The sequence below is a fragment of the Portunus trituberculatus genome, chromosome 18 (assembly GCF_017591435.1).
Source record: "Portunus trituberculatus isolate SZX2019 chromosome 18, ASM1759143v1, whole genome shotgun sequence".
NCBI lineage: Eukaryota > Metazoa > Arthropoda > Malacostraca > Decapoda > Portunidae > Portunus > Portunus trituberculatus.
Window position 1 is genome coordinate 11,867,029 of NC_059272.1, and position 20,423 is coordinate 11,887,451.

At 38.6% G+C, this 20,423-nt stretch overlaps 1 protein-coding gene across 4 annotated transcripts in view; it reads right to left on the reverse strand.

Moving 5' to 3' along the window:
- Window positions 1-1,947: 1,947 nt before the first annotated feature.
- LOC123505542 (neuronal acetylcholine receptor subunit alpha-7-like) overlaps window positions 1,948-20,423 on the reverse strand; it is a 429,580-nt gene continuing 411,104 nt past the window's right edge. The window contains exons 8-10 of one of the 4 annotated variants that reach the window (XM_045256983.1): window positions 16,777-16,863; window positions 10,736-10,914; window positions 1,948-2,974 (exon numbers count right to left, since the gene is read on the reverse strand). In XM_045256983.1, the coding sequence (XP_045112918.1) occupies window positions 2,477-2,974; window positions 10,736-10,914; window positions 16,777-16,863 (764 nt within the window). In that variant the 3' untranslated portion in view covers window positions 1,948-2,476. Of the gene's footprint in view, window positions 2,975-10,735; window positions 10,915-16,776; window positions 16,864-17,865; window positions 17,953-20,423 lie in introns of all 4 variants that reach the window. The other 3 variants (XM_045256985.1, XM_045256984.1, XM_045256982.1) reach the window with 3 other exon arrangements.

The following is a 20,423-nucleotide window of genomic DNA, read 5'->3' on the forward strand; positions in this document are numbered from 1 at the left end:
TCTAGAGTGTTTGGCGGGTTGTTAGAACGGATCCTACTCCTGTCAGCTTCCAATACCAGGCATAATTAACAGTCTTTCCAAGCTTCACCATCACACAATTACTAGCCTCGTATTTCAACAGTTAACACAATATATTTCCTCGACTCGTATACTTCACAAAATCTACTCGAAAGGGAGCTGACAAGGCAATTAATAGAGGTTCTCGAGATCAAATTAGGATGGTTTTCCTGTAAGAAGAAATGCAGCACCTTCAGACACGGCATATTTGCGTCTGCGACTAAACATACCGAGACTCAGGGGTAACAAGGGTAACAAGGGACGACGGTTGTTCTGTAGGCGATGTACTCGGTCATAGTTTCATGGGCGTCAGTGTTCTTACTCTCTCCCTCCGCTAGAAACAGTTGGTAGTGGTGTGTTCGTTCAGCTGGCTGCGATTTACGGTAACACGGGGCAACAACTCTCTTTTAAATTCATGATTCTTTTGCGTTATTACATGAAATTACTTGTCGGTAAGTGTAAGAATTTTCTTTTATATTGATTAGAAAGCCAGGAAAAGGGCTTTTTACTAATATTTAGTCATTGATTTTTGGCCAGCTTCTTAAACATATTGTGTTTCACAATTAATATTAGATAAGAGAGAGAGAGAGAGAGAGAGAGAGAGAGAGAGAGAGAGAGAGAGAGAGAGAGAGAGAGGGAGGGAGGGAGGGAGAAAGAGAGAGACCAAGTTAACATGTTTATCTCCGTTGTGCCATTCTGACTAATTATGATGATTATGAATTATCTGAACTCGTGATTGTCAAATCACACGCATAAACACTGGGTTATATATTAGCCTATTTCTCTAACTTAGAGGAGATTACTTATCAGTTATTGATTACTCGTATTAAATAAAAGACCTATAATCTATTTTCCGTGACAGATAATGACGTTATATTCAGGATCACAAAGGAAAATAATCAAACAGAAATACTGTGTCCTGATCACGAAACCATTAACTATGTTTGAGACGACTAAGTTATGAGAAGATCGTGGTGTACTTGGTAACAATTCTTAAGAAACGGAAAGGCTACTGCAAACCATTGGTCTGAGGGTGGGCGGGCTCTAGGGTACTCAACGAGACTAAGCTATGTACACTAGACCTTTGTACAGAATAATGAAGATTGTGATCTACCAAAAACAATTATTGTAGTATCATTCGCCAGTAGCGATACTTCCTTTAGATGAGCAAGAGGAGACTTAACTTGTGCCGCCCGACCCTGCGTCCTCGCGCGGCACCTTGCCTGCCCCCGTCTGCACCGGGACGCTCGATGGGGTGAAGGAGCCACCACTCCTGGTTACTTTATTCTCTCTCATGTCTACCGTTCCGTAGCTGTAGGCTTTATGTATTGTATTAGTAAAAGGTGGATGTCAAACTGATTCTCCCATGTGGATATGACAGTTTTTTTTTCTTTTTTACCCACAAAAACGTTATATCCTGAGTCTTGACAGCAAGGAACCGTGTGGCTATAGATGACATTCTGAAAATATTTAACACGCAACCCTGAATTATCGATCCTTAATGTTAAAAGATACAAAATGAATCGAACAAAATGAAATAAAAAACACAAATTAACACTTTTTTTTTACTTGTAATCCTTTAAAAAAAAACATGTGAACCTGAATATCGTAAAGATGCCCCTTTACAGTGCTCGTCCTCATGACAACAAAGGTACAACCGAGGCATCGTTCTCACTCTGAACTAGAGATGTGCCAAGCCTTTCACTGCCAATGGCCACCGCCGTCTAGTATGGCCAACGCATCGGCGCCCGCCTAAATGTTTTAACTTTTCATATCCTCATTTATTCGCTGTATATATCTATATATATATATATATATATATATATATATATATATATATATATATATATATATATATATATATATATATATATATATATATATATATATATATATATATATATATATATATATGAATGCATGTTGCTGTTTTCTCTTTTAGGTGTAAAACAATGTAATTTTCTTTTATTTGATTTATTTCTTAATGTTATTTCTTTATTATTTGTTCATTTATTTATTTATTTATTTATTTATTTATTTCTGTAATTACTTTTTAGGTAAAATATGAGTACATTATTCCAATATGAATTCTCTAGGCAATTCAGCCGTTTCCTTTTTAGTGTGTTGTTTGTGATATGATCAAGATCATTATATTATAATAAATTTTCCCCTCATATGTGGTGCCAAAGAGCGCGTCTCAAACAGTGAAAGTGCCTACGTCCGTGCTCCAGCTCAGCATGGCATCATGGCCTTCAGTCTACCTTTCGGGAAAAACTTAACCCTTTAACGCACAAAGAAGGCAAGATTAGATCTGATTTATCTAACGCTCTTGTACCAAAATAATTTTATTCCTAATTAGAAAAATCACTTTGCCTAGAACATTATGTAATACAAATTTCTTTTATATATCATTATATGCTTATGAAATGATATGTGGCGCCGAAAGCATGACAACGATGGTGGAGACGATGGTGTAGGTGGTGAAGGTGATGAGGCAGAATCGGTCCACCACCATGGCCGCGAATTTCCAGTCCACTTCTATCTCGTGGACCTCTTCGTCACACCTCATCTTGTTGGTGATGTACCTAAGCTCTCGCAGAATATTCTGCAGCTCCCGTGTCTTGTTGAAGCAGAAGGAAGTGTGAGGCGTGACAATGGGCCCTCCTTCCTCGTAGGACCTGCCTACGAGGCGGGGGTAGCCTCCATTGTGGGAAGGCGTACCGCTGCCCATCGCCTGAATCTGACGAATATCATCGTCAATGTCCAGCACGTTTGCCAGTAGTGACTTGGACGAGCGCTCCTTCAGCTCCAGCTCCCTCATCTTATTGGTCATCATGATGGTCTTCCGCGTGATCTTCTTCCCCGGACGCTCCATGCGCAGGATCCATGGCAGCCACTGCAGCAGCACACAGCGGATCTGCCGGGAGAGAAGTGATGGTCCTGGTGGTCAGAGGGGAAACACTTGCCTTGAAGTTTTATATTTTTTTCATTACAAGTTTTTCAAACAGACGGACATGCGTTCGTGCGCTCGCGCGCACGCACACACACACACACACACACACACACACACACACACACACACACACACACACACACACACACACACACGTTCGGCTTACATCCAAGAGGGCCCGGGTTCGAATCCCGGGAGCGACAAGGTACATGGTTGAGCCTCTTAATGTGTATCCCCTGTTCATCTAGTGGTAAATGGGTACTGGATGTAACTCTAGGGGTTATGGCCTCGCTCTCACGGTGTGTGTGGTGTGTGATGTGATTTCAGTCCTACCTGAAGATTGGTCAGTATGAGCTCTGAGCTCTTTCAGTAGAGGAAAGGCTGGCTGGGTGACCAGCAGAGAACCGTGGTGAATAACAGACGCACACACACACACACACACACACACACACACACACACACACGGTAGATCAGTGGTTAGAGCGCTGGCTTCACAAGCCAGAGGACCGGGGTTCGATTCCCCGGCCGGGTGGAGATATTTGGGTGTGTCTCCTTTCACGTGTAGCCTCTGTTCACCTAGCAGTGAGTAGGCATATATATATATATATATATATATATATATATATATATATATATATATATATATACTCACACACACACACACACACACACACACACACACACACACACACATATATATATATATATATATATATATATATATATATATATATATATATATATATATATATATATACACACACACACACACACACACACACACACACACACACATATATATATATATATATATATATATATATATATATATATATATATATATATATATATATATATATATATATATATATATATATATATATATATATATATATATATATATATATATATATATATATACACACATATATATACACGCGCACACGCACACACACAACATTTATTATTATATTATATATTTATACAGATATTTTTATGACCTTTGTTTTATGCACTATATTAGAATGTAATTTGTTTTTAGGCATTCACGCTGGAGGTCGTATGCTTATTCGTACAATTCGGTGTGCAATGTTTGGACAAGTAAGAGTTAAACGTTATAGGAATGATGTATGATGGTTTCAGTGGGGAACGAGCTACGTCAGGACAGACAGAACAGCACTCTGAGGGGATCACTCATCTGGCTCTTTAAGCTCTCTGCTACAAAGTGACACTATTTTAAGTTGTTACCGCACGTAAACAATAAGTTGCACATTTTTTTGAGGTAAATAAAATTTGATCGACTTGACACACCACTGAAAGGACGTGGCGGATCCCGGAAGGCAACGCTTGCGTTGATACATAATGGGGGTATTTACATATGCACATTTGTTTACAAAACCTCGTAATTTGAGTACTTAGTTTTATATGTGTTAGATAAAGAAGTCTGTTTTACTTTTGTGTGTTACACTCTAGATTAAAAGAAAAAAATATATAGAAGGGTCGTGCATAACATTTTATAAACAAATAATTTAGGACCTGCAATAAAGGCTTCTTAGTATGCCTTTATAACAATTTGTAAAAAAGAAAAAATAAACATCTAGATTTCTATGGACAAAATATGATTATAATCGTGAGATACAGACTACAGAATAGCAACTGTGAAACAAGACATGTAGGACACCGATGAGCTACTGAGGGTCATGTCAGGACTCAGCAACAAGGGAATTGAGATGTGTGTCGCACTGGTGACACAATGAAGGTAAACATACGACCAGACAACAGACATGCTGCTACAACTGCGTCAGAACCAAGTTTAGAATGTGTCATGGATGTGGAGACAGAAAGCCTCCAGCAGGCGGAGTCAAGGGCAGGTCGCTGGAGCACAATGTACTACTCGTTAGTCCAACACACTCAAGTGTAAGGGAAGGTAAAATAAGAAAACCATAGGATTTTAGAATGAAAACATAAACTGTGCCGAATTATGTGTTATGCTTTCTTCAGATGCACAGTCATGACAAAATATTGTGGCGATTCCGGAATATAGAATGTGAGCAAATATCCAATAGATAACTGAATAATCTGAATTACGTTTTTTTTTTTTTACCATAATCTATGTAACGGTCAAATGTTTGCAAAAAAAGAAAAAAAATAAGATTTGAGCAATTTGGCAAGTCCCTGATCACTCCATTTATATTGATTGTTTGTTGCATGTCAATTTCGTTTGCATGATTATATATATATATATATATATATATATATATATATATATATATATATATATATATATATATATATATATATATATTGTGCATCTTAGCGATAATGGTACGTTAACATTAATGAGCAAAGGTGCACTGCTCAATAACGGCTAATCGTATGGTTCGATTAACGTTAATGTACCGTATATGGGCACAATATATATATATATATATATATATATATATATATATATATATATATATATATATATATATATATATATATATATATATATATATATATATATATATATATATATATATATATATATATATATATATATATATATATATATATATATATATATATATATATGAGTGTGTGTGTGTGTGTGTGTGTGTGTGTGTGTGTGTGTGTGTGTGTGTGTGTGTGTGTGTATTATTTTTTTATGCAAGACAGAACACTGCCAACGGCAACAAAATATTACAAAAAAAAAAAAGGCCCACTGGAGCTGCAGTTTCCCTAAGAGGTTAAGAGAGTCGTTCAAAAGCAAGGGACAAATGTCTCGACACCTCTCTCTTAAAAAAAGTTAAGTCGTAGGAAGATGGAAATACAGTAGCAGGTAGAGAGTTCCAGACTTTACCAGTGAAAGGTATGAATGATTGAGAGTACTGGTTAACTCTTTTATTAGAGGGTTGGACACAATAGGGATGAGAGGAAGAAGAAAGACTTGTGCAGCGAGGTCGCAGGAGGAGGGAAGACATGCAATTAGCCAGATCAGTAGAACAGTTAGCATGAAATTAGCGTTAAAAGATAGAAAGAAATGCAACATTTCAGCGGTGAGAAAGAGCCTGAAGACAGTCAGTCAGAGGAGGAGAGTTGATGAGATGAAAAGCTTTTGATTCCACCCTATCTAATGAAGCTGTATGAGCGGAACACCCCCAAACATGCAAAGAATATTCCATACAAGGACGGATAAGGCCCTTGTACAGAGTAGCAGTTGGAGAAGCTAGAAAAACTGGCGGAGACGCCGCAGAACGCCTAACTTCATAGAAGCTGTTTTAGCAAGAGATGAGATGTGAATGATGTAGGGTGTATCATCAGCGTAGGAGTGGATAGGGTTAAGAAGGACATTAAATAATAAGACAAAGAGAGTAGGTGACAGGACAGAACCCTGAGGAACACCACTGTCAATAGATTTATGAGAAGGACAGTGTCCGTCTTCCACGGCTGCAATAGGACGGTCAGAAAGGAAACTTAAAATAAAGCTGCAGAGAGAAGGATAGAAACCGTAGGAGGGCAGTTTTGAAATCAAAGCTTTCTGCCAGACTTTATCAAAAGCTTTTAATATGTCTAACGCGATAGCAAAAATTTCAAAGAAATCTCTAAAACAGGATGACCAAGACTCAGTAAGGAATGCCAGAAGGTCACCAGTAGAGCGACCTTGACGGAAGCAATACTGGCGATCGGATAGAAGATTGTGAAGTGACAGATGTTTGAGAATCTTCTTATTGAGGATAAATTCTGAAATTTTAGAGAACAAAAAGATTAAAGCAATAGGACGGTAGTTAGAAGGATTAGACCGGTCACCCTTTTTAGGAACAGGCTGAATGTAGGCAAACTTCCAGTATGAAAGATAAGTAGAAGTCGATAGACAAAGTTGAAAGAGTTTGGCCAGGCAAGGTGTAAGCATTGAAGCACAGTTTTGAGGGACACCCTCAGGTCCATCAGCCTTCTGAGGGTTTAGGCCAGCGAGGGCATGGAAAACATCATTACGAAGAATTTTGATTGTAGACATGAAATAGTCAGAGGGAGGAGGAGAGGAGGACAAGCCCAGAGTCATCCATTGTGGAGTGTTTAGCAAAGTTTTGAGAGAAGAGTTCAGCTTTAGAGACAGAAGAGATGGCAGTGGTGCCATCAGGATGAAATAAAGGAGGAAAGATGAAGAAGTGAAGTTATTTGAGATGTTTTTGGCTAGATGCCAGAAGTCACGAGGAGAGTTTGAGTTTGAAAGATTTTGACATTTTCTATTTATGAAAGAGTGTTTGGCAAGTTGAAGAACAGACTTGGCATGATTCCGGGCAGAGATATAAAGTGCATGAGATTCAGGAGATGGAAGGCTCAAGTACCTTTTGTGGGCAACCTCTCTATCATGTATAGCACGAGAACAGGCTGAGTTAAACCAAGGTTTAGAAGGTTTAGGTTGAGAAAAGAATGAGGAATGTACGCCTCCATGCCAGACACTAACACCTCTGTTATGCGTTCAGCACAAAGAGATGGGTCTCTGACACGGAAGCAATAATCATTCCAGGAAAATCAGCATAATACCTCCTCAGGTCCCCCAACTGGCAGAGGCAAAACGCCAGAGGCACCTTCGCTTTGGGGATCCTGAGGAGGATTGGAGAAATAGGACAAGATACAGAAATGAGATTGTGATCGGAGGAGCCCAACGGAGATGAAAGGGTGACAGCATAAGCAGAAGGGTTAGAGGTGAGGAAGAGATCAAGAATGTTGGGCGTGTCTCCAAGACGGTCAGGAATACGAGTAGGGTGTTGCACCAGTTGCTCTAGGTCATGGAGGATAGCAAAGTTGAAGGCTAGTTCACCAGGATGGTCAGTGAAGGAGAGGAAAGCCAAAGCTGGTGGTGAACATTGAAATCTCCAAGAATGGAAATCTCAGCGAAAGGGTAGAGGGACAGAATGTGCTCCACTTTAGAAGTTAAGTAGTCAAAGAATTTACTATAGTCAGAAGAGTTAGGGGAGAGATAAACAGCACAGATGAATTTAGTTTGAGAGTGACTGTTAAGTCGTAGCCAGATGGTGGAAAATTCGGAAGACTCAAGAGCGTGGGCACGAGAGCAAGTTAAGTCGTTGCGTACATAGACGCAACATCCAGCTTTGGAATGAAAATGAGAATAGAGAAAGTAGGAGGGAACAGAGAAGGGGCTACTGTCAGTTGCCTCAGACAGCTGTGTTTCGGTGAGGAAAAGAAGATGAGGTTTAGTAGAGGAGAGGTGGTGTTCTACAGATTGAAAATTAGATCTAAGACCGCGAATGTTGCAGAAGTTAATGAAGAAAAAGTCGAGGGAGGTGTCAAGAAATTTTAGATCGCCACCAAGAGAGCAGTCCGACATGGGGACATTTCTGGTCCCCTCTCCAGAATGGGACTCCGAGGCTGGATTTGCAGTCGCCATTTTTAATTTGGGTTTTAAGTGAAGGGTGTGTGTGTGTGTGTTCACTGTTTGATCTGCTGCAGTCTCTTACGAGACAGCCAGACGTTACCCTACGGAACGAGCTCAGAGCTCATTATTACCGATCTTGGGATAGGTCTGAGACCAGGCACACACCACACACCGGGACAACAAGGTCACAACTCCTCGATTTATATCCCGTACCTACTCACTGCTAGGTGAACAGGGGCTACACGTGAAAGGAGACACACCCAAATATCTCCACCCGGCCGGGGAATCGAACCCCGGCCCTCTGGCTTGTGAAGCCAGCGCTCTAACCACTGAGCTACCGGGTGTGTGTGTGTGTGTGTGTGTGTGTGTGTGTGTGTGTGTGTGTGGTAAGTGCATGTAGTTTTGCGTGAAAAAAAAGAGATTTGTCTTTGGAGAACAGCCTGTGACTGCCCACTTGAGTTGTGAGACACAAATGGAAACGTTCAGCGAGATCACACCTAGCTTTAATGGAGGATTTACAGCACCCCTTAAATTAGTGCTATTAGACCTCGCTGGTAGTAAATGATCGTTTCAGTAGGTGTCTACTAACTCCTCATATATATACATATATACATATATATATATATATATATATATATATATATATATATATATATATATATATATATATATATATATATATATATATATATATATATATATATATATATATATATATATATATATATATATATATATATATATATATATATATATATATATATATATATATATATATATATATATATATATATATATATATATATATATATATATATATATATATATATATATATATATATATATATATATATATATATATATATATATATATATATATATATATATATATATATATATATATATATGTGTGTGTGTGTGTGTGTGTGTGTGTGTGTGTGTGTGTGTGTGTGTGTGTGTGTGTGTGTGTGTGTGTGTGTGTGTGTGTGTCTACTTGTATGAATATATATATATATATATATATATATATATATATATATATATATATATATATATATATATATATATATATATATAATATTATATCAATTGATGTCATTCTGACGCCTTGAACAGGTTGTCTGTATCAGGAAGGGGGTTGCCGGGGTTGTGAGTCTGTTGAGTATGTTACATTCGTAATGTCAAATAATAGTCGCTGTTTCTCACTATTGACGTGGACGTAATAACTCCTTTTTTCTGTCAGACTAATGTGACATTTTTCTTGTGGAATAAGTGGAATAATAGCTATCTTCGGTTTTTTCTTATTCAGAAACGCGTTATCCTTTGTAGCGCAACAGTTTTGTTTTGCACTTGTAATTCATTCAATAATTCATTGAGATGATGTAACATAGAGAACGTAGTTGTTTTTTTATTTCACTGAATAAATTCAGTTTGAAAATTTCCGTATATTTTCCACATACAGATATAATAGCCTATTTAGCCATATGTTTACCGAAGGTTGTGGCCAGTCCTTGCAATAAATCTCTACGAAAAGTATTGTCAAATATCTGTATCAAGAAGTCTTGTATAGTAAAAAAAAAAAAAAAGATATGAAAAAGAAAAATTTCGCTTTTTTTTTTTTCTGCTTAAACAGTTGGCCAATGACAAAATATTCGACAACTATTTTGTATTTGAAAGACGATGGAACCTACAACTATAGATATTCATTACCAACATCTTACCCGTAAAATAAATGTCGTTTTCCTTCTAGTCTTTGTCTCAGCGTCTACCGTCTGTTCTGCCCCAGCACAGTAAAGTTTCCGTGGATGGTCAAACCACCGGGGCCGGGAAGGCAGTGCACTTAGAATGCAACATATTAGCACAAATATGACATAATTACTTTAACAGAACGCTTCTGTGTCCTCCTTTATTGGCAAATATCGTCTGTCTTATCTTTTAACAGATGGTTTCTACTGTTTACCATTGCCCTCCTTACTTCCTTGTGCTTCAAATTTCACTGACCCTTGCTCCCTTTGTATTATTCTTCTGCCATGACCGAATTCACTATTTCTTCCAACTGGCGATCATAAGCCTCTACAATTTATTACATTTAGAGTGCTGTAGTGCTAAGCATGGTGGCAGGACAGACGGTCCAGATAGCAGTGGAAGTATTAACAACATTAAGAACGAATGGTGAAAGGGGATGAAATATAGCGTCAGTAGAAACGGATACAAATAATATTTCAGCAGTGTTTCTTCTCCTGAAGTAGAGAGCCACATATAGCGGTGAGGGAGAGGCGTAGAGGAGAAGCACAGGGTGGGTTTTAGGCATTCCTGCGAAGCTCTATCAATTCATCTTGGCTTACCCATCGGGGCATCTTGAGAGCTTCCTTTGAGGAGGATTCTTGTGTGTCTTGTCCTAGACCTCCACTTACCCAGTTCGGCATGGCATGGGAGTTGGGCGTGCGGTGGTGGTAGTTGAGCACCACGACGGTGAGCACCACAGAAGACGCTACCATGAACATGATGCAGTTGAAGTACGTTGCTGAAAGGTGGGGTGTGAGAATCATTAGTGCTGTGTTAGTATCAGGGATTCAGGGAAAGACTGTTTATTGAGTGTTGTATTATTGACTCATAACCTTAGATTTAGTAGTGCATTCATTATTGATCACTAATGGAATTGTCAATTGTATCTTTTTATGTATTTGAAAGCATTACATTTAAGTTAGAATATATAACAAGCAGACTGAAATTGTGTAGCTAATTAGTTTTCTCCTGGAGTAACTTGGATCAGGTGTGGGTATTCAGTACAAAAGGGAAACACTGATAGAGCTATAATGAATAATTTGATCAGTGCTCTTTTGTGGATGCAGGTAATCCTTGTGTGCGTGTGACGAAGGTCTAAGATATAAAGAGATTGACCGAGTAGTGCAGATCCTTTTATCAAGCAATCTATTGAAATGGAGGCGACGGATTCATATACTTAATTTGATTTCGAAAACTTGCGAACCTCCGCATCCCCAAAACAATTTTGACGTTCATGAAGGATATGTGTATGCAACAGTTGCGACAGTCTAGTGTTCATACCTCTCTCACGGTAAGGCGAGAGGTAGAAAGTTTCCTATTCAAAGTTAATTGTTCAGTATTGGCTGTTACATGCATGTTGCCTCTAATTACAATTAATGGGATGCTGGGTGATGGAAACTCTTATTATACAAGAGCGTAGACTACAATTTTCTTGTTTCATAACTACACAATCAACTACTGACGACGTATTAGCTTGACGACTAGTTATGTCCGTATCAGTAGAGTTCAGGAAACTATTTAATGTTAACTGAATGTTAAAGCAAAGAAAATGCACTTACAACACCGACTGAGGTGAGAAACACTTGCAAAGTTCTTTAATGGAATTTAACGTTATTGCTATGCTATTTATTTCCATGAAAACTAACAATATACGAAATTTTATCTTTCATAGCAGCTCGGTAAAAAAAAAGTTGTTACCAATCACATCAAGTAGAAAAATTATAGTTCACGCTCCGAATATGCGTGTGTGTGTTTCACTGTTTGATCTGCTGCAGTCTCTGACGAGACAGCCAGACGTTATCATTATTTCCGGTCTTCGGATAGGCCTGAGACCAGGCACACACCACACACCGGGACAACAAGGTCACAACTCCTCGATTTACTGCTAGGTGAACAGGGGCTACACGTGAAAGGAGACACACCCAAATATCTCCACCCGGCCGGGGAATCGAACCCCAGTCATCTGGCTTGTGAAGCCAGCGCTCTAACCACTGAGCTACCGGGCTGTGTGTGTGTGTGTGTGTGTGTGTGTGTGTGTGTGTAATTCACCTCGGTCGCCTGCTGGTCACCCAGCCAATCTTACCATTACGGAGCGAGCTTCAGAGCTCATAGACCGATCTTCGGGTAGGACTGAGACCACATCAACACACAACACACACCGGGAAAGCGAGGCCACAACCCCTCAAGTTACATCCCGTACCTATTTACTGCTAGGTGAACAGGGGCTACACATTAAGAGGCTTGCCCATTTGTCTCGCCGCTTACCAGGACTCGAACCCGGCCCTCTAGATTGTGAGTCGAGCGTGCTAACCACTACACTACGCGGTGTAGTGTGTGTGTGTGTGTGTGTGAGTGTGTGAGTGTGCTTAATTTTATTCCATTGTAAATTACCGTCCCGGCCTAAGGTTTCCTGGGGACGCGGAGGCACGATTCCTGAACGGTGGTAGCGTGGCTGTGGCGGTGGCGAGGCATCAAGGATCTGCACTACCGCGAGTCACAGGTGGAGGCGCTAGTCGTGGACACTTGTGTTCTGTGTCCATTGTTAGCATTATTTTGAAAATGATTATTCTTAGTGCCGTAGAAAACTAACGTAAGATTAAGGAATAGGTGCACGTATTGAATTAAAAATTATAAAATACTACACATCTGGAAAAATCTTCAGTGCAGAAAATGTTGAGTAGAGTTTTCTTTTGTTTTACTTCAAATGACCTGAATGTTCATCTCAGTAGTGGTAGAATTTCTCTCTCTCTCTCTCTCTCTCTCTCTCTCTCTCTCTCTCTCTCTCTCTCTCTCTCTCTCTCTCTCTCTCTCTCTCTCTCTCTCTCTCTCTCTCTCTCTCTCTCTCTCTCTCTCTCTCTATATATATATATATATATATATATATATATATATATATATATATATATATTTTGTATTGGCATCAACCTTTACTCATGCAGGTCTATTTCTTAGTTTTTACTTCGGTATTAATGTATTTTTAACATGATTTAGTGCCTCATGATTTCTTCTGCAAAAGCGAAACTTCGTTGAGAATATATGAAAAGGACACTTCACACACACACACACACACACACACACACACACACACACACACACACACACACACACACACACACACACACACACACACCCACTCTCTCTCTCTCTCTCTCTCTCTCTCTCTCTCTCTCTCTCTCTCTCTCTCTCTCTCTCTCTCTCTCTCTCTCTCTCTCTCTCTCTCTCTCTCTCTCTCTCTCTCTCTCTCTCTCTCTCTCTCTCTCTGTGTGTGTGTGTGTGTGTGTGTGTGTGTGTGTGTGTGTGTGTGTGTGTGTGTGTAATGTATCCTATTTTTCCTAATGAATTTTGGAACTATATTGATTCCAGACAGGTCTTAGGGTTGATTATAAAACATCTAGAAGCAAAAATTACACCAATGGCTTTGGCTGAAATGCCGTAGAGAAGTTTTGAGTTTTTATCGTTTCAAGATGCAAGAATATTACACTTTTTCCTATAGAATGTCAGTGTTTCAGACCAGTCGTGTGCTAGAAGGTTTTTGATGCAAGATTGTTTCTTAAATTATATTGCCAGCAATGTACACACTAGAATTTTAAGTTAATGTCGAATTTCTTTACAACAAAACAGCAACTAGAACACAAAAGTCAAGAAACTTCTATAAATGGTCTGTCAAATATTAAATAAATGCGCAAAATATCCTAAAAACAACTTATACACAAAACAGCATAGACACATTAGATTTTTCTCTTATTTTTACTTAAGTTCACTACCGCCTTCCATGCGAGAGGGGCAGCAGGAAACAGTGATGGTGATATTCTATGATTTTGTCTAGAAATGCTTATTCTATTTTTTTTCTGAAAGCTCATTGAGCCACAACAGTCGTGCTTCAAGCCTGGTGAGAACTGTCATGCAACAGCCACTATATGCATGCACAAAACAGTCATGCAATGTGAATGGCCTTACGTTAAGCTGGTACAGTTGGGGCATGCTTTACTCGGCTATTGGCTTTATCTGCTGGTTTATAGAATGTCTTAGTACGGCAAAGAAAAAAAAAGTGTCATTCAGACCACATTGAATGATACTTGGAGAATTGACCAAAACATACGTCATTGAATGTAATATCAGTATACTAGGATCTAATGATGAAGAATTGACAATCTGTAGATTATATATAGATACATTTTTTTTTTTTTTTTGACAAAGGAAAGATAAAGGACATTTTGTAATATATTGCTCCGATAGTAAGTATTATTAACACCTCGCATCTTAAAGATGACCGCTTATTATTTTATATTTATTTTTAGTTTAATTTAAGTATTAAAAGGAAATGACTATCAGCTGTCTCTTTTTATTTAACATATCATAGTATCATAGCTGAATAAAGCAAATTATATCTGGATTATATGAGAGAAGAAGAGCAAAAATTAGTGCAGCAAATACTTAAGTATATCACGGGCAGTAATAATGTAGACCGATTTGGCTTATACTTAGATTAAGGATTCCTACTTAACACAGACACACAAACACAGACGTGCGTGTAGCATGTATTTTGTTTTGTATATGTGCACTTGCAAACACATTTACTGTCACTGGGAATTTTTTTTTTATTTAGTGAAAAGAAATCAGAAAAGAACTTCCTTACTTATAGAGATTTTCCTTCTTCATAAATTCCAGAATTTTAATGAAATTTATTGATTTTTATTGAGATATTACACTTTTCTTTATCATTAAGCACGTTTCTTGGAGTTATTTACTTGCATACTGAATTAAGATCTAACCGTGCGATGCGATTGACTTATGCAGGTTGAGAGATGCTGGTAGCCACGTCCGTTTATTTTAGGATTTGACAGGGTAGAACAAGGTGTATCGGAAGGGGAATGCAGCAAGTCAGATGATAGAGGAGAAGAAAAAGAATAGTTTCGCTGAACAAGCTGAGGTATTAAGGAGAGCTAGGGCAGGAATATGGGTAAGGGATTAATGGAGGAGTAAAAATAAATGACAATAGAAGAGGAAACATGAGTTCTTAGGAATAAAGACCAGAAGTAAAATTAATTTAACACAGCATTAGGCTGTTGAACAAAGAAAACTGAGAGAAGAAGAACCACTGAAGGTCGACTTGAAAATGCAGAGAGAGAGAGAGAGAGAGAGAGAGAGAGAGAGAGAGAGAGAGAGAGAGAGAGAGAGAGAGAAAGTGGCGTGGCTGGAGGTGTGAAAGGACCTACGGGTTTGTTCATGTAGTATGTGAGCAGCATAAGGTCTGGCGAAGAGGAAGTATGATGGCTTTATATCAATTTTGGTTTTTTCTTTGAATGACTCATGCTCCATCGATATTTACACTCTGCCGAAGAGGAATATTCTTCTTCTTGGCCACACCTTTGATGGTCAGTGGGTGTTGAGGAGAGACTGAAGGCGCTAGGGCATCAGGGAATTATCCGCCAAACTCCTCAAGGCCGAAGTACAAAAAAGAAAAAAAACGTATCTGAATCCTCGACCCTAACGACCGTGGCGGGTAACGCCGTCATGCCCAGGCTCCTTCCGTCTTTCACTAGGCGTACGGCTTTCAAAAACATGAGAGTGTGATATCCATGGTAGCAATGGACGGATTATAACAGGATCCATTGGAATTCAAAATATATTGGTCGAAGGTTACAATCAGTTCAGCACTACCACGGATCGTGCAATCTCTCGTTTTTATTAGGCCGAGTCCTCTGCGGTTTAGTTTTACTTTCAAATCTATTTAATCCACAACACCGTCAGAGACACAAGGCACCAGTCGCCATACCATTGCGACGGCCAAATGTTGCGGTAATCGTGACACAGACCACGACTTGTGAGCTGTACTTAGGTGGCTTCAGTAAAGCTCATCTTCTCCCCAGAGGGAGAATAGGAGCTTAATAAAAATATAAAGCTCGGCCTCGTTAGCTCTTTACCAAGGCATGATCTAGTCACTTCACTCAGAAAGAGTGTTGCTGGGAAGCCACTTAATGATAAGAGAGTAAGAGGAGTGTAAGGGAATAGAGGTGGCATTAAGGCCTTAACAAACACAGAAAACGTTCATGCCTTTGTACGCCATTCCAGCATTAACCATCATATTACCATATCGGTGTTAAGTATATAGATATGTATAGTATCTGGCACTCTGCCTACCTGTGATGGGGGTGGCAAACCCACGGGCCGAATGTACTAAGGGGTGGTGGAAGGCATTGGTGGGAATTGCAAGTAAGCGAGGTGAAGTTTGACGAAGAGCAAGGTGAAGGTGTGGGAGGATTGAAGAACCGGTAGGCTGTGGTGCAAACATGTCATGGCCCTCAAGAGTTGTTTCCCTCTGCTAATGCCACATGACTTTCTCCTCAAGAGGTCAACCACAATACTTCTAATGTAATTGTTTCTTGCTGTCATTCACTGTATAAGATAGGATCATGAGGATGGGGAGAATTGCCGTTTCAGGTAATGGTGAAGGGAGCAAAGGAGAAGCAGGGTAGACTATAGTCAGCAAGATACTAAATTGTTGGTAATGAGGCCCAGCGTCGGTCACCCCCTCACAGATTGAGAAAAAAAAAAAAATAAAGAGAAACGGATGACTTTGATGAGAGATGGAATACTCTACCTAACAATGGTATAGCGTCAGATACTTGAGGCAATTTTTCCGCTACAACAGTCATGAAAACCGTCAGAGAAAGCAGGATTGTGATTTCTGAAAGAAAAGGAAAAAGATACACCATTTGTCAACTTCGAACATTGGAAGGACTAAATTCACTTAAAAGGATAAATGAATGAATAGTCATAAAATATATATAAATGTGATAATAGAAGAGATGATGAATTGTACATCTAGTACAGGAACAACATCAGTCCTCTCTCAGAATGCAAGAGTAGATAAATTCATGGGTTAATTAGACGACATAAATAGGTGATTGGGCAGGTGTAGTAAAGCTCCTTACTATGTACAGGTATTTTGTGAACTTGCACGGCTTAGGACCGTACAGGAGGAAGTAACATACAAACAGAGATACGTTTGATATGGGCAGACAGATTTAAACAAGGAAGTGCATTGGTAGCATGAAATATTCTCCAAGTATCACGCACTCCGAGAAGTCCTGGAGCTATGGTGTAATTTTCTCACACAAAAACATTCATGTTGGTGAAGTCGAAACTGTTCTGTCTTGTAGCCATTTTCAGTAGGAATTTATATACTTACAACAAAATAGAGAAAAACATGTATAACCATGTAAACTAGTGAATTATGATTTGCAAAATAAAAATTCAAGAAACTCGATTTTCAATCAGAAACAATTGTATGTGTTAAGAACAAAGTAAATATCAAAAAGAACATTGTGTAACTTATCGATAATATATCTACAGTATAGGCTGCGTGTCTACTGATAAAAAAAAATCATTATAGCTGCTTAACAATGTTGAACCAGTAAGTGTGATGGGGTATGATGGCGGATGGCAGCCGCTAAGTCGTCTCAGGTCTAATTGATTGAAAATTACAACGTACTAAAAAACGAACTTTCGCTACAATGATGTGGCAACGACGACTGAACGGATTGGACAACTAATAACACATAAATATGAAATAATAATTGAGAAGTAAGTGTGCATTATGGTGGTGATAAATTAACTGTTGACTCGTATATGTCAAAGACGTCGAGATAAGTGGAACAATCTACTTGCTAGGTGGATGTTTACATACATATAAGTGGCACGGCATCGGATGTCTCCGGAATATTTTCAGTCACTATGTTTAGGAAAACAGTTAGCGAGAGCAGAATGGTGACGCCTGAAAAGGAAGAGTTAGGCGTGTCAGTGTTATGGTTAAGTGCCTCCCAATAGCGAGGGGAGGCCGTTTGGACTGTGTTGCCACCAAGCATCCTCCTGTAGGAGGCCGAGGCATGATGGACCATGAACCGAACCTGATTGAAGGCCCTGGTGCACAGCAATGTCAGACAATTTACATTGCTGACATAAGGGGAGTAGCGTAGCCAGCCTGGACCAAACCACTCGAGCTAAGCATTAGGGAAACTCTTACACCTGACATAGGTATTGTATTAAATCCAAGATTATCTGAGAGGAATAAAAACGATAAATGCATTGATTAGAAATTACATGTACATGATTAGCATTATGTTGTATTAGTGACAAAACGTATCGTAATATTAGTAATGGAATAGTTATCATATTTTAATAACTGATTGTATAAGGAATTAAACTGAAAACCCAGTATAGTATTATAAAGAATATAATAACAGTTAGGCAATTCAGTATCCTTCAAAAGAGAAAGGTGAAGCGTTTGGGTATAAATGTATACAAGGAATGAGTGGTGAATTGAAATACGGGAAGACAGATCTGTAAAGGAAACACAGGATATATGTAGGACCAAACATGAACCAGCTTAAAAGATAAAAACTTGCCACAACCCTGAAGATGCAAGACTCATTAATAAGATTTAGGTTACTTAACTAGATATTTAAGTATTTACGCTCTATTGATAGCCTTTGATGGATTGTCAAACACACACACACACACACACACACACATATATATATTATTATGATTATTATTATTATTATTATTATTATTATTATTATTATTATTATTATTATTATTATTATTATTATTATTATTATTATTATTATTATTGTCATAATTATTGTTATTGTCATTATTATATTTTAAATATTCTTAGTAGTAGTAGTAGTAGTAGTGGTAGTAGTAGCAGTAGTAGTCGTAGCAGTAGTAAAAATAGTAGTAATAGCAATTGTAGTAGTAGTAGTAATAGTAGTAGTAGTAGTAGCAGTAAAGTAGTAGCAGCAGTAGCAGTAAGGAAGTAGTAGCAGCGGCGGCAGCGGCAGCAGCAACAGCAGCAGCAGCAGCAGCAGCAGCAGTAGTAGTAGTAGTCGTAGTAGTAGTAGTAGTAGTAGTAGTAGTAGTAGCAGTAGTAGTAGTAGTAGGAGTAGTAGTAGTACTAGAAGTAGCATTAGCAATAGTAGTAAAGTAGTAGTAGTTGTAGTTGTTTTATGTTATTTTATTTTATTTTGTTTTATATTTAGTTAATGTGGCAGAAAAAAAAAACATGAATATGTATTTTTAAGTTTTCGTGTAACTTTAACTGAAAACGTATTGAACAAAGAAATGTAAGTAGAAAAAAAAGTGTTGGAAGCAATCATTCTTGTGAAGCAGAAGACACACGTGGTACCTAGTGGGGTCGCGAGGACGAGGTCGAAGGAGTGTGGAGAGTTGGGTGGGGAAGGGCGGGGAGCTGTCGTTAGTTAGGCGCCCCGGAGTTGTATTTCCATTCGATAAGTTATGTGACATTGCTAGTTAACAGTAAACATGTGACTAAAGATGTTTATTAAGTTACAAATCAGAGGATATGAAAACTAAGCAATTCAAGGAAAATGACAATATATCTTCGCTAAAATTTCTACTTATATTCATCGTTGTAATTAATATTTGAATCATGAATTTTAAGTATATACTTTAAATGGGCTTATTTACTATGTCTGAATCTTAATGAAATATTCATGGCTAGAAAGAAACAATCAATCTTTTATCACTACCACCACCACCACCACCACCACCACCACCACCACCACCACCATCACCTTTACCATCACGCACACTTTAAAATGTTAGTGGTGGATTGCACTGAATATTTTTTTTTTTATGTTGTGGCCTATAGCGCCTGTAGGCATACTTAAAAGAATATATGTGGGAAGCGCTGTTCAGCTTCCGCCCATTAGTGGCGTAGGCAATTTTATTTATAGTCCCATATTAGGGCCCATATCACCACCCAAGCGCATCTTTGCATCTTTGGTGTAACCACTTAGAACCTGGGTATCATGGTGACATGTAGGTAACTTTAAACCACTCGACAAATGGCATAGCTTCAAAGCGGTATGTGGTGGGACTCGAACGTTCGTGTGGACGTCCGCCCCATCCCACGCTCACCACCTTATCCACTACGCCATCGCCTCACTATTCATCATACTAACACATTTCCTTCCTAATGTTTCTCTGACTTTTATTTATTCATCTTTTGGTTAACTTATCACTGAAGATGATGACTTTTTCATGTGAGGAGATGCTGGTGCGATGGTGCTTCATTCATTATTTGAGAAAATGAAAATTCAAAACTCCTGATAGACAACAAATGTTAATAATATCATTGTTGTCATTGTTTATAGTTTTTCTTCAGTAATATAGTGATGCACTTGAAGAAATTAGGAAGAAATAATCTTGCTACATGTG